Source organism: Corapipo altera, unplaced genomic scaffold, assembly GCF_003945725.1.
Source record: "Corapipo altera isolate COAL_440 unplaced genomic scaffold, ASM394572v1 48b, whole genome shotgun sequence".
Lineage (NCBI taxonomy): Eukaryota > Metazoa > Chordata > Aves > Passeriformes > Pipridae > Corapipo > Corapipo altera.
In genome coordinates, this window is record NW_020884884.1 from 13,617,446 (window position 1) to 13,632,652 (window position 15,207).

Genomic DNA, 15,207 nt, shown 5'->3' on the forward strand with positions numbered 1-15,207 from the left:
CTCCTCACAAAGAGTACATCATTGAATTGAGTTCCCAGTGCAGATAGCCACTGAAATGCTGTCTTCATCAAAAGTCCTCTTCTTCTGTCTTGCCAGTTGAATGTCTGGCCACATTCTTGCTACAGAATTTGTTGGGAAGGTTGTCAGAGGCACAGACACTGGCACCAATTCATTTGCAGATGCCCTGAATCCCCACATATCACCTTTGCTCCTGGTCACCTGATATGAATCATTGTTACTCCTCTGGTTGGAAGTTGCTATGATCTCCCCATCCTTTCTCCAGGCTCTAAGCAAAGACTCCTTCCATTCAGACTTGGCTCACAGCAGCAGCCTTGTGCAAAGTTGAGGGACCATAAGGATATACTGCGACTTGACTGTCTCCTGAGACATCAGGTGCTGCATCAATTATTCCGACCCTGAAACTGCTAAATACAAACTTAACAGACACTTAAGAGGAAACAGGAGCACTCAGTGCGTATCCGGCTACTTCTTTAGCACTCCCTTGTTACTATTCTGTTCTCTTCGTGGACTGTTAACTGTTCCAGTATTGGTCATTCCAGGTGCACATCTGGATACCCCCCCAGGTGTTCTGACAGGATAAAGGTTATGGGGCCAGAGTGCAAAAGCATCATGCACTACTTATGCAACCAATCCCAATCTGTACTTGAGCTTCAAGAAGACATGATTTTGTAAAATGTATGGAAATTATTCCCAGAAAACAAAAAAAATGCTCAGCAAGTGTCAGTCATCACCACCACTTCTAGGGGTGACTTCCTGTCCCAAAGAGAGATCTACAGGGATGACAGGCACCCCAACACTTGAATTGAAGGAGTTTGCAGATCCAGGTTGAGTCTCACTGTCTCAGCTAGTCCCCTTGAAGTTTTTTGATGAAAGTACAAGCAGGCATGAAATGGGAAAGGAGTGTCTTGCTATAATGCATACTGATTCAAAGCAGGGAACACAGCCTACTCTAACAAAGAGCCTTTGTGCAGCAAATCACTTCTTAGGCCTGAACCATTCATCCTCTCACTGTCTCCTTGGGTCAGGCAGAGGAGGCCAGAGAACAGCTTTTGAGTGGTGTCTTCTGTTCAGCAGGAAGAATACATGAACTCAGCTGCTCCTTCCTGCTGTCTTACTGGCTTCAGCATCACAGTAAAACAGCCCATCTGCTCCACGCCCTGGAGCCATGCAGCTGCCCTGTGCTTGGCTCCCGGGACAGAAACACCACAGACAGGGTGATGATGGGGAAATACAGAAATTGTTAATAGAGATAGAGAAGAGACAGGCAAAGTTTTCCTTGATGTACATACATCTGTGTCTGCAGGGTTTTTGTCAGGAGCCCTCCCACATACATCACTTGTGTTTTGGGGGCTCTAGGAGTCTTCATCCTCTCTGGCTGAGGTCTTTGCAAAGCCTGCCCACAGAAGGGAGGCAGGCAGGCAGACTCCCCTGTCTGGCTGTTGTGCTCTTTTAAACCTGGCACTGTCTATGAAGCAGACTTCTGTTTCAGCTCGTCTGAGAGTGCAGAGCACAGTGCGTGCTCTCAGTCTGAGAGCTGAGCACATGAATTCCGCAAAGGACCCATCTGTGTCTGGTGGCAAAGATGAAAGGGTCAGTTATCAAAGCTGGGAGGAGAAAGAGCATTTGCCTGTAGGCAGCTGGGCATGTCACGAAACAGAGGGTGAACAAGGAGCAAATAGACCTCACAGCTGAACTGTGGTTCACTCTGCTTCTTGAGTCTGCAAAATTGATAGGAAAGTTTCCTACACATGGTCTCCTTGCTACGCTAATCATACTCTCACTTTTAATGGTTGGACTTGATGATCTTAAAGGTCTTTTCCAACCTAAACCATTCTATGATTTTCCCCCAGGCTGGCCTTTCCTCTCTATATAGTACCCAGCGCAACAGGTAAAAGAGAAGGAGCTACAACAGGTAAGAGGGAAGGAGCTGCCCCCATTGGCATCATCCCATCCTGCTTGCCAGCAGCTGCGCAGAGAAATGACGGCAGCAGTGTCCATTTCACTGCCGAACACCTGAGGCTCCTCCTGCCCTGCCTGCAGCTCAGTCAGAGGCAATGCTGGGCTCATACACAGCCATAACCCCAAAAAGTGACAAGCTCTGAACTTACCCATGAATCACCCCTCCTGTACCCTCCCTCTACTCTGTTCTGGCGGCCTATTAGATGAGCGTTTGTCCTTCCAAAATAGTATAAATTTAATGTTATGAAGCATCAAGATTTTTTTCTCACACTTCTGAATTCCTTAAGCCACATCTTGTTGTCCACACATAGAAAGCCTATTACTGATCACAAACAACCTCTGAGGGGATTTTCCATGAAAAGCGGTGGCAGGATTTTGTTCCATAAATACAATATCAAAGATATAAGTCTTCTATCTTTCATCTTCCTATGCTAACAATTTCTCTAACTATACTGTGGATCAAATGAGCAGAGGAGCTCAAGCATGGTTCCATTGCAAGTCTGCTCTTGCCATATCACCATCTGCTCTATATGTACACAGACAGCTGGGGATATGCTAGAGGGAAGGAGCTATAGCTGTAGCTTGCCTGCCTTCCTCTCATTAGCTCTTGCATTCCTCATCATGAGAAAGCCGTGACTATACGATTGCATTTACCCCACTGTCTACAGGCCTCAGCCTCAGGTCCCCCACCTCCAGTGTGTCTCCCCCAGGCATCCAGCCATCCAGGCATCCACAGAGTGCCGTGTTGTTGCTTCTCTGCTGGCCCGTTCCCTCCATCCCAAAATTCATGTACATGCCAGACAGGTGAGATGGACAATGATGGATCATAGATCAATCAATTGACTTTGCAATGTTAGGGAATATTGCTTCAAGCCCAGCCTCATTTGAGGGTGGTTTAGGAGGTCAGGGGTGGAAATGTGTTTGTTTCTTTGGGGGGGTTTAAATCTATTGTAAACTCCAAAGAAAATTTTCTGTAGTTAGATTTTTACAGATTTGCTGTAGGGGAAACACTGCCCCTCAAAACTTGCCATATTATTATTTATATGCCCAAAAAGTCCCAGCCACAGCACGGAACTGGAGGCTTGAATTCCTGATCCCTTTCTCTATAGCTTCCCTACTGTAATGAGGCACAGAGTGTCCCACAGCAATTAGCCAACTTGCAGCACAGCACTTACCATGCTCAGTTTCCCAGTGGGGATGCCTTGTGAGTAGAGGTGGGATAGTGGTGCTTTCCAAACTCTGACCAAGATGAGCTCTCTGAACCCTGCTGCTCTGAAGTTAGTGAAGTGGTGACTGCAGGAATAGGTCTATGTAGTGACCGTGTGACTGGACACAGGGGACTCTGCACACCAAGCTGAGAACTGTTAAAGACATGTAGAGACAAAGTTCTCTGTAATTAGGAGTCAAAGCAGCCCAGAGGCTTTAATTGTCTTACTGCACATATGTTAAATGTATGAAGCATCCTGAGAGACTGTGAACGAGTAAATATATCCTATCATGGCATGAAGACAACTTCCATTCCTAGAAATTATGAGTCAATACCAGCTGATATTATTTCTCCATCTCTATCTGTGCTACAATTATTTTTCCACACTCTGCTCTCTAGCTCACAGAGCAGTCACTTTCCCCCACAGCTCTGTAACTGAAAACACTAGCCTGACACTGACTACTATTCATTAACATCCATTTAAATGAGAGAGGGAGAGACCTGTCTTTGTTGCAAAGATTATAAACAGTAATAGATTCTTTCTAGAGACTGTCATTTTCTCCTGGGATTTGCCTGCACTAAGCTTTGGGCTTTTAGTTTCTGATCAGTGGTGTTAACATTAAACACTTAAGGAAGTGCTCAGAGCCCCTGTTAGAAAGGTAAGAGCTCTTTTCTCCCTGGATTGATTTCTCCTTGGATTGGTTTTAGCCCTCATGTTGAATCTGCAGGTGACTCTGCTAAGCTATGCAAGGTCTGTCCTCTCCTCACTATGTATCTCTTTCCATCCACTGGATATCTCTTGCAATCAATCAGCTTCTTATCTCAGTCTGTCTTATCTGCAGTTGAAATGCCATGGGAATTTCCATGGGGGCTTTCAGCCTTGACTTCCCAGTTGATGCCAAATCTAAACTGGAGCTGCAGCCAGGAATTCTCGTGAATAGCTGATCACCTGAGATTGCCCCATGCTGGAGCAGGGATCCTGCAGGAGCACAGCAGGGAGTCCCAGTGAGATCAGGCTGCGTTCCAGCCTGCAGCCAGCCCAGCTCCTGGCTGTAGATTCCAAGAGCCTTCCCTACCCATCCCATGAAGCTCTGCTGCATTTGGCATGGCACCCCGTCTCTCAGCGTGCAGCATCCTCTCTTTGCTTCCTGACTGCTCCAGCTGCCTGCCTTCCATCTGAGCCACATAAACTGAGCTGTGCCTTAGCCTTTTCCTACAACATCACCCTGCATTGACCCCCCTCCAGTTTCCCTGCAGAGAACTCTTGAAGAAACCTCTACCTTCTCTGCCACTCTGCACAGACTGTGCCAGTGGCCCTGCCCTTACAGACCCTACCTCCCTCCTACTGCTGCCTGCGCTGGCCCTTCTGGATCTACACTGCAATTCATTGCAACAGTGAAGTCCCCATCCTGTGGAAACTGAGTGAAGACCTTTTCTTGTTATGAGAAGGTAACATTTAAAGGCATCCCTTGGGCTACTGTATCTGGCAGCCCAGCTGGTGCTCTTTTGTGTGAGTGCCACTCTTTTGAAATGCCAGCTCTGGTCTTAAAGGCAGCCAGCAGAAGGTACCACTCGCTCTCCCTGTAATTGATTCCTCATCACTTGTCACTGGCCTTTATTCTCCCTTTTGATTAGGAAGAAGGAATAATACAGATTACAAGACAAATGCAAAAAGATTGCCTTGTATGGGAAGAGGTAGCAACGGGATTGCTGGTGTCCTGGGATTTTTCTTTTGTTTATTTGTCTCTGGTTGGCTGGAGAGACTTAGCAGGAGATAGATGGTCTATTTTTGTGCGTCTCTCACCAGCAGATGCCCTTAGGAAATGCTGGATAGGGGAGATGGGTAAGGAGCAAGAATGACAGAAATAGGTAACAAAACTGGACAGCTGGTTTTGGACTCTGACACAGGAAAGTAGGCACAACTGCAGTTTAAAACCAGGCAAAAAGGGTGACTGCAGCACTGGAGAACATCCCATATGGGCCTTTCACATCTGCACTGATGGGAAGTTGGAGAGCAAGGACACTGGTTCTTCCTCAGTTTGTAACCACTGGAAGGGAAGAAGAGCTCAGGTACTTATATGTTACCTCAGGTCTCATAAAATGTTTGCTATGTTTCTCAGTTCCCTTCTGAGTGACTGAGAGTTATTGTCCTGCTTGATTATCATTACCATATTGTGTCAGCAGACAAAAGTAGGTAAAAGCAGTTTGCTGAGGATCCCATAGCAAGTCAGTTTTCAGCTGTAAATGGGCTTCTCACCCCCCACACATGCATGGCCTGTGCACTGACTACCTCCTGCAAAGTGGGATTTGGAGATGTAGTCTTTGCTCTAGGAGGGGCACTTAACAAGCATTAGGTGGTTGATTCAGGCTGAACTTGTGTGCTATGCTGAAAGCTACACTGGGAATAAAGATAGTTAATAAGGCATGAGATGGGTATTGCTAGATTGCATGGAAGTAGGTGTGGGCAGATGTGAATCTACCAGAGATCAGGACCTATGGATGTCCGTATCTACACAGGCCTCACCTCCCTTTTTAGCCTGAGACTTAATTTGTGAGATCCTGAGCAGTGCTTGATTTTAGGGCGATGGGCTGAACCCAAAGTTTTCCCTTGGAAAACACAAAGCCCTGCAGCACTTATTCCATCACAAAGTTGGCTTTTGAAGCCAGATTGGAAAGTGCAGATAAAGAAGCTCTGAGGAACTGGAAAGATGACTTGGAGATTCCTGTAGTCCAAGTCTGCAATGTTTTATGGCTCTGCCTGGAGCTCAGATCTGGAGGTTCTTTTACAAGTACCTCCATCACAGGCTACATGCCCTTAAACTTGACTGGCAACTGGTGGCAGACTGACACCTGGTAGAAGGGAATAAAGTAGAAGACCTGCACAATCTTTAACATCTACAATACTGTGGCTTCAAATCAGATGGGACAGTCCAGATGTTTAAAGTCCTAGAGTCTCTACCATGCCTCCTAGAAGCGTATTCCCAGTGACAGCTGGAGGTATTATAGTTCCTTCCCAGTCTCAGGGAGCCTCTGTAACTCAGCAGGAATTGCAGGTAGGGCTGTGACACCTGGCTGTCCTTTACAAGTCTGACTGATTTGTATACTGCTCATCTGTTTTGACCTTCAGTTTTCCATCTGTAGACGGGGGTAGTGAAACACAGCATGTTGTGAGTAGATAACTGCCAACCATTTGAAGAATGCCTTCTCGTAATCAATATTGTTGTATTAGGGAATTTGGGGTCCAAAAGGTTGAAACATTTTTCCTGATGCTGCAAGGACATGAAGTTGTCAGTCAGGATATGCTCAGGCTTAGTTTGGGTTTAGGCCAGGCATTTACAGACAGTGCTTTGGAGGCACTAATTTGCATTCCAGCTCCTTCTCTGGGTTTCCTTCTATCTCACCTTTCCTTTTTTCCTAGGGCATCACAGTTCATTTGCTGCCTGATTTGTCCCAGTGCTGGCTGTTGCACAGCAGATCCTAGCTACAAGTCCCCAAATGAGAGTGAAATAGACAGTGGTTGTTTTTAATCCGCGCTTGCTATCAGCTTCATATTAATTCTTCATTCACTCTCAGTCCCTTACCTCACTGGCTCTGGCATCTGTAATTAGCTGCTCTGAGTGTATTCCTGTTGACATTGATCTGTGGAATTATGTAGTTCCTGTGTGAACCATCAGTTTTAACAAGGACCTCCAGGAGGACTAGGTATCCTTCTTAGAGGGACTTTCTTTTGTAGGAAGCTCCTGAGGGCAGGGAAGATGCCAAGAAATCAGCAGTCCAAACCTGGTTTTGCCAGAGACTCTGGTATCTCTTGTCTGTGGCACTGTGTTTCCAGAAGAGAGGTCTCACTCACTTACCTCTGGCCCACCAAGGTTGTGCAGTGCCAGCTAGTCTTGAGACAGAGAGAAACCATCTATTTTCCTCCTGATCTTGTGTTATGGTGTGCATCCAAAACTGGGTACCACTAGGGAAGAGAATTGGATACGCTGTCTATGTCCCGTCAGCCATCATCTAGTTTTCTCAGCTAGCCTTACTGCTAACACTTCAGAATATTTCCAGGCAATAAAATACCCTTCTTTCCTCATTTCACTAAATCGTATACATATTTCATTTTTTTAACCTTTTCTTGTAAGTCATTCACTCAGAATCTAAACATTTCATCATCTTTATTATGCATTTCTGAACTCCCTGTGATATATCTCTCACTTTCTGACAGCCAAGCACTTGATGGGGGTAATTCCAGGTCCTTGTGATTCACGCAGTGCCCCCAAGGCAGATGTGACAAGAATGAAGAATTTGGGGGGATCATATAGGAGAGAGGTCATATAGGAAAGTCTGTTTCCCTCTCTCTTCCCCTGACCTCTTTCTGCTGCTTCTCAGAAAGGCCGTACCCATGTGTAAATGCAGCATCCCAAGTGCAGACAGACTACAGATGTATAAGTAAGGGTTACTATTGCCCCTCTGCTCTCAGGTGTAATATATCTTTGTATGGAGACCAGAAACACTGATGAGCAACAGCATAACTAGAGTTGTGATTGATTGATGTTTTGAGGAAAAAAAGGTCTTTAGGTTAACACTGAGTGAATGCTTTAAAATGTTTTTTCCCTTAAGCAAAATAGGAAAAGAAGTCAGCTGAGGGCACTAGTGAAAAGATGTTGCAGGAACACAAACTGAGATGGTTTCGTTTGTGGATGAAGGGTAGAAGGCTGTGAAACACTTTTCAAAGTGAGAACTGGAAATGCTTTGAAATTTGTTGGCTTTGGTTTTGGTTTAATAGCAGACAAAACCTTTTGGGAATTGGTTTTTTTTTGAAAGAATGATTCACAGGGTCTTTGTGTCCCTCTGAAAACAAGGGGCTGGGATGGTATTAGGTGGTGTGGTACAGGCAATACTGTCCAGTGCTCGCAAAGAAACGGTGCTCACTCCAAGGCTGCTTCCAGGGCAAGTGGTGAGTGAGGACACTGGTCATAGTTCCGCAACATATTTCCAGGGCCAGGACAGGGAGAGCGCTATAAGCTGCATAGTATATGCCAGGTGTCAGTGGTGAACAGGGAGACAAATACCTGTTCTGGGCTCCCCATTTCAAGTGGAATGTAGAGCAATTGGTGGGGGTCCAGCAGAAGGGCATCAGGATGGTCAAAGACAGGAGTAGAAGTTCTGAGGAAGAGCTCCTAAGGGAGCTGGACTGGCTCAGTCCAGCAAAGAGGAGATTACTATCAGCTCTTGACCCCCAACTGTTTCAAGGGCACATTCAAAGATGACAAAACCAAAATCTTTTCATAGTATTAGACAACATAGTAGGTTACAGTGACAACAACTGTTAGTGCTGAAGGTTCATACTGGACATTAGGAAAAGTTGGTTTCCTCAGGGAAATTCAAGACTTGGCCAGATAAAACCATGCTGCCCTCCTGTAGAGCGGGAGACAGCTTCAAGCAGGAGGTTGGATGGGATGCCTCTGGAGGTCCCTGGCAGCTTGCATTTCTGCTACCCCCTTCTTGTGCCACCCCAGCCATTCTGTAAACTTCCTCTTCCTCGTCCTGTCCCTCTTTGTCTGGGTCTGTGTCCTCCCTTGGATAGTCTAGGTGGATGAAACATTGCCAGTGGCACTTATCCATCAACAGAGAAGAAAGCTGGCTCCCTTCAAAGATTACTGCTGCGGCTCTGCAGGCTGTCCCTGGGCCAGCTGGGGCATACAGCTATGGTTTGAGGCTGAGCCCCAGAGCTATGCTGGAGCCAGCTCAGCAGGCAGGCTTGCCTGCCTGCCCCCTTACACCAGCACCTGGTTTCTCTCTTACAGGTTCCTTGAACCTGCTAGTCCGCGTGCGGAACAAGCGAGCCATCGACACCCAGGTCTGGTCACTCAGTGGGAACCGAGGGAACATGTGGCAGCAAGCACATGTGCCCATCAACCCGCCTGGGCCCTTCCAGGTAAGTCAGCTCTACAGTCAAGGAGTCACCTGCCACCTTTCCTGTCCATGTGGCAGGGATGTAGGAGCCTTCCCAGCAGTCATCTGCCTCTGTGGCACAGGCACTGGTGGGGCACTGGGAGCTCTCAACCCCAGGGTCACTGGGGCAAAGCAAAAGCTTGCTGAAGTTATGTGCAAGCATCAGTTTGGCACTATAAATTTCTGATTATTGCTCATCTGGAAACGGCTTATCAAAGAGTACCTTTTGGTACCGTGTCCGTGTGACGGACAGGTCTCTTAGTGTTAACATCTGGGGGCTGTTGGTGTAAAATGACTGAGTGCTAGAGATTTCTTCTAGCATGTGCTGCAAGAACCCACCTCTGCTCTCCCCCTGGTTTAGGACTGTAGGAGATTTTGATTTTGTGAGTATGAACTGGACAATCTGTATCTGCTCGTCAAGTCGCTCATGTGTAGCCAGGAAGTGGCTGCTTTTATTGCTGATGTTTTTACCCAACAGGCTACTTTGCTGTTGTAGGGTTGTTTGTGAGAGCTGCTCTGTGCAAGCTGGTAAGTTGTGGCACTGTGACAAAATGCCCAGTGTGCTTCAAAATAATAAATGAGAATTTAGTTACTCTTGCAAGTACTGTTCAGTATTGGTTGGCTTGTTAGCGGAGGACACTTAATAAAGCAGAGCTGTACATGGTCATTTGTTACTGTACAGACACTCAGCACAGGGAGGTTGGTCCCATAAGCGGTGGGATCTGGCTTTCCAGATTCTATGAGTACTGGAGAAATGGAAGGAATCATTCACTTGGGGACCTGATAAGATCTGCAGAGGTGTCCTACTCACCTCTGCAGAGCCCTGCAGTGCGGGAAGGGCCCTCCACAACTGCAGCCTCATGCCAGGCTCTCTCCCATGCTCTGCTTGCAGTTAATTTTCGAAGGTGTCCGGGGCACGAGCTACGAGGGGGACATTGCCATTGATGACGTCACTCTGAAAAAGGGAGACTGTCCAAGGAAGCCAATTGGACCAAATAAGGGTGAGACTGTGTGTGCCTCAGAGGCAAACAAGTTGGTATGAGTGCATTCAAAAATGCATGCACTAAGGATGCGCAGCTAATTTCAAAGTACATGTTGGTGGGACTCAACAAACTGGTTGACTCCATCAGCAGAAGTCAGCAGAGGAGCTGTCAGGTTCTTGAACTTATTCTTTACAGTGGTGAGTTAGCAGAGCTCAAAGGAACAGCCAGATCCTGTAGGGGCTGTGGTGCCAGACACCAGCATGCTAAAGTCTGCACCAGTATGTGGGGTGGGGGTGTCATCCCAAAGAAGCTAAGGACTTCTGCAGTATCTCATTTCTGGAAACCTCAGGTGCGGGAGCTTTGGAAATGGAAGGGTCTTCTGCAGGATTTAATGGCCTCTGCAGTGTTAAGTCAGTCCTTCTTCAGGAAAAAAAATCTGCTGTTTGGGGCATGGAGTAAAGGGGCTGGGATTCTTCCTGTTGCCCTCTGAGCAGAGAGGCACATCCAGGCAGGGTATCACACATGCAGGATGGGAGCAAGCTACCCGAGCTGTATGGCACCTCTCTCCCAATCCTGACAGTTAGCACTTGAGTTAAATCCCACCAGTCTCTTTCCAGTCCATCCTTTCCAGTCCATCTAGTCCATCCACATAACTCCACTGCAGTAATGGAGACAACTCCACTCTCACTGGGATGCACTGTAGGTTGAAGCCATAGCAAGGTGTGTAAGCAGTACGGAGGCATTCACCCTCGAGTGGGAATCACTGGTGTGCCTATTGCCTTAGTCCTGCCTGTGTCCTTGATGACATGCCTCAGGTGGGCAGGAGGACACGTTTGGAGTAGGCAAACCAGAGACAGGCAGGCACTTGTGAGCAAGTTTTTGTTATTTTTGAAACAAAAAAACTTGTTGAGTAAGAGTCACTTTCAGCAATTTTCTTAATTTCAAAGGTGAAGGGGAAAACAAAACATAAAAAAAGTGAGACCACCCTAAAAATTTCAAAATTTTATGTGCAGTTAAAGGTCTGTTTCAGCCTAGGATGGTCAACCTGTAACCAGAACACAACCAGAACCTTTTGCTTGACTCAGTTTGAAACTTCTGGGGATGAAAGGAGGGTTGGATTGCAAAAGTATCTAAGATTCAACCTTTTCTCCAAAGTTAGAAAAGAAATAGTTTTAGGAAACCTTGAGAATGTCCAGGAAAGGCTAGAAATATCTTCCAATAAATATGGGTGTTTTGGTGTGGGAGAAGACATTGATGTGTGCTGATTTGTTTCATAAGGTCTATATCTGTCCCATCACTAATTCTCTTTCTCTCTTCTCGGTTGCCAGCGGTTGCTCTTCCAGGAAGTGGTGTCCCAGCCCTGCACAGCCCTTGTCTTTGTGGCCCATTGACTTTCTTCCTTTACGTGCTGCTCAGATGATGGCAAGCGAGCGCTCCTGTCTTCGGACCAAGACATTCCTGCTCCTTTCCTGATCAGCCACCTCTGCTCCTTTTCCTACCCTCCTCACTGGCACACCAAAGTGTCCATATGTTACCAAAGACTGACAGGCATGACCACGCAAAGGGATCTGGTTCAGAACTGGAGCACTCCTTGAGAAAGTCATAATGTCTAGAACAAAGTTTAAAAATAAAGACAAAACTTTTTTTAAAAGCACGTGCACGAGAGAGTGAGAGAGAGAGAGGAAGGAAGGAAGAAAAGAAACAGAAACAGACAGAAAAGAAGGAATGAAAGACAAAAAAATAGGGATGAAGAAATGTGAAGAGCAAATGAAGGAGGGAAAAAACACCCCCATGTTTCCTTGGGAATGTTGGACAGGGCTTCCTTAGGGAAGTGCGAACTTGTTTTAAACAAACAAACAAAAATATATTAAAGCACAAATTTCTACCAGAACAGTTACCTTCTTTACTGCAGACCCCACAGCTTAGTGGATGATATACTGCAGTACTCCCCTTGTCTTCTCATGCTTTCCCTCTGGCTGGGGCTGCCCCACTCCAGCTGCAGCTCCCTACAGTAATGCCAGCCTCAACCATGGGGCAGCTGCCACCCCAAGTGCCAGTGGCCAGAGCACCTTGCCTCACACCGCATGTGCTTCAGTGTCTCCATCCATCCACATCTTCCAGGCTCTCATGTATTTAATTGCTCCCAGTGTGGTTTGCTTTGGCCTTTCCCCACTTCTCTGTGCTTCTCACCCACCAGCCTGAAGAAGATGGAGCAGGAAGGGACCAGTGACGTGGACCACGCTGAGTGGTGAAGTACTGGCTGGATCCAGCTGCAGCACTGGCCTCTAAGAGCCTCTTTCTGTCTCTCAGCACTCTTGCTGGGTAGGGAAACTATGAGAGCAGGTCTGAGCTGCAGACAGAAAGGTGTCTCTGTTGGGCTGGGGGATGAGGTGTGATGGGACTGGAAGGGTGGAGCAGTTGTGCTTTGGCTTCCCCCTGTGCATATTGGGATGACGGCCACCTAAACCCTAAATCCAGGATTGCTTCTCTGCCTCTACTTCATTACTTATTTATTTTGGTTGTTATTCCATTGCTTAACTTTCTCCACCTCAAGCTTTCTGGATTATGGGAACAGTGAGGCATTTAAATGTTTGTCAGACAGACAGCAAGTCCTATGCCCATGATCCAGCCCCTGGACTGGCAGTTCAGGCAGCTCTGATGCTGCATCCTCACCTCCAGAGGCCTTTCTGCATGCATGGCACATTAGCTGCAGCATGGGTGAAGGGTGCAACAGCATTGCTGCTCAGGGGAGAGGTGGCTGAATTTTGTCAGCACATGCAGCCACACAGACACTCACACGGCTTCCACTGCCAAAGCAGTGGGCAGAGGAGCTGAAAGGTGAAACAGGTAGGAACATGCCCCAAGAAGGATGAAGGATGGAGGCAGGAAGTTGACCCAAAAGAGGGGTTTGTGCTGAACTGTGGCCTTGTTTGCCACTGAGGAACAAGTAGACAGGAAATTCACCTTTTTCCTGCTGGTGTCATGAAAGGGTAAAGCTGATGTTTCTCCCTGCTTGCAGACCTGTAGCAGGTGGAGGAATGTGCTACTCCAAATTAAACCCCCAGGAGAAGGGTCTGCCCTCCACTGGCCAGAAAGGAGCTGTGATAGCCTTGTTGCATCTGGAAGCAGCTCTGGACATGAGTAATCTCCCGCACAGGTCAGAGTTAGCCCCGCAGGACTATGAATTGTGGTTTACTAGCCCATGCTCTGGCATTTAAGTGGTACTCTTCCTCCTGGGGAACACCCCATCCAAAACCCCTATCTAAGGCACCAGAGATGTATGATAAGCTAGCTCTCTCACTGAAGCCCTCAGTACCCATGGCTTCTTACCTATTTCTGATGAATATATCAGCTTCTCTGAGACAGCTGCATTTATCTGAAATCACCTGAATGTATTAGCTGCCTCCTCCATCGCTCAGCTTCCAGCCACAGCTGGTGCTTCCTTTTCTTCACTGATGGGGGGGGGGAAGCTCTTACCTAACTCCCAGGAGATCCAGTTTGAAGTCTTGAAATCCATCACTCCCTAGATCCTGGAAAGGTATTCATCTGCCCTAATGCACTAATGCTTCCCAGTCACCAGAGAGAGAAAGGATATCAGCTGTGAGGGGCAAGGGAACCTCCTTCACAGGAGGCAATGCAAGACAGTGGGAGGGGATTATACAGGCCTCCCTTACTAATTTGCTTTTCTCCATTTCCAAGAACTAGGACTGTGTCTTTTCTGTCTCCACTCCTCCCTTCAGAGCCCAGACCTTGGTCACACTGCATATTTGACCTGGAAACCCAAGACTGTTGCCTAGGGCCAGGCAGCATCATGGATGCAGTGGGTGCAAACAGCAATTCTGCTTCTTGCTGTTTGTTGCCATTTTCATGGGCAGCCAGTGCCACCATCCTTTTTTAGCCGAGTTCTTTCAGTCCCATGCTCTTCCTTTCCTCCATGATTGTTAGAGGTCAGAAGTCATCACCCCATTCCTGGTAAGAGTCCACTTTTACTCCTAGGAGAGAGATGGTGCTTTCCAGGGGCCCTTGGGAACTTCATGATGGCTCCTGATCTGTCAGCAGCAATATATTTGTGTTGTGTTGCTGGTTCCAGGAGGCTCCTGCTGGGCAGAAGGTGGAGACAGAAACATTTCCCCATCGGTAAGAGATAGCCCAGGGCAACCATCTCACTTTCTAAGCTCTTACTAAGGCAGAGACCCTTGTGGCCTTGCTTCTACAGACTGCTTAGCCCAGGTTGCACAAGCACATTTTGTTGATGTTTAGCATTACCTGTGAGGTGAGTGTCAGCAAAGGGCCACCACATTTTTAGAAAGAGACACCTGCAGGGAGGGTGTCCATGCCCTCCTGCCAGCTCCTGCAAGGAAGGATGTAAGTGCCTCACCAAGCAAACCCATGGCACAGGGGGCAAGAAGCCCATTGGTGGCTGTAGGTCCAGGGAAGAGCAAGAAGATTGCCCCAGCCAGAGGTGAAGCCTTCTGCTGTCAGGTGTGGACCCATCAGCTTCAGAAAAAGTCTCAGGGAGCCCCTTCCTGCTTAGACCTCTGCTCCTTTATCTCTGGCTAGAAATCAGCTGGTGATAAGTTTGGGGGAAGTCATTAACTCAAGTGCCTCAGCTTGTCAGAACTACCAAGGTCGAAAAGAAGGACTTCATTTCCTTGGCAAATGTGCTGAGAGAGAGTAGCAGAGGAAAGAGGTACTTCAGCAACAAGGATGGGAAGCTGTGCGGTGATGGGGTGGAGGGGAGGCAGTGTCCCTCCTCTTTGGGGACAGTGGTATTTGTGGTTTACTACTCTATGCTTGAGGGACAAATCTCCTTGGGGTGGTAATGCATCCTAGGTGAGATACAAAGCCATGTTCTTTACCCCTTCCAATTAAAGATCCCTTCACACTTTTCACAATGTTCTGGCTAAATTACAGTCCTTAAAATTAATTACAGTCTGTCTGCTTAAATATCTATTGCAGTTCTAATGTTATGTTTCTCTTTCTGATGTTTTATGTTGCTCTGTGCCTATCGAGTAGCTGCTTTTTTTCCACTCCAGAACCAACTGCATTTCAGCGATGGTGGATATTATTCGTGTATATAGCATGAAAGTCCCT

General features: G+C 47.2%; 1 protein-coding gene across 1 annotated transcript in view; it reads left to right on the forward strand.

The window, feature by feature from the left end:
• Positions 1-11,854, forward strand: part of MDGA1 (MAM domain containing glycosylphosphatidylinositol anchor 1) — a 143,592-nt gene extending 131,738 nt beyond the window's left edge. Inside the window, exons 15-17 of the mRNA XM_027641719.1 lie at positions 8,983-9,113; positions 10,023-10,131; positions 11,442-11,854. Coding sequence (XP_027497520.1) covers positions 8,983-9,113; positions 10,023-10,131; positions 11,442-11,533 — 332 coding nt within the window. The 3' untranslated portion in view covers positions 11,534-11,854. The remainder of the gene's footprint in view (positions 1-8,982; positions 9,114-10,022; positions 10,132-11,441) is intronic.
• Positions 11,855-15,207: the final 3,353 nt, after the last annotated feature.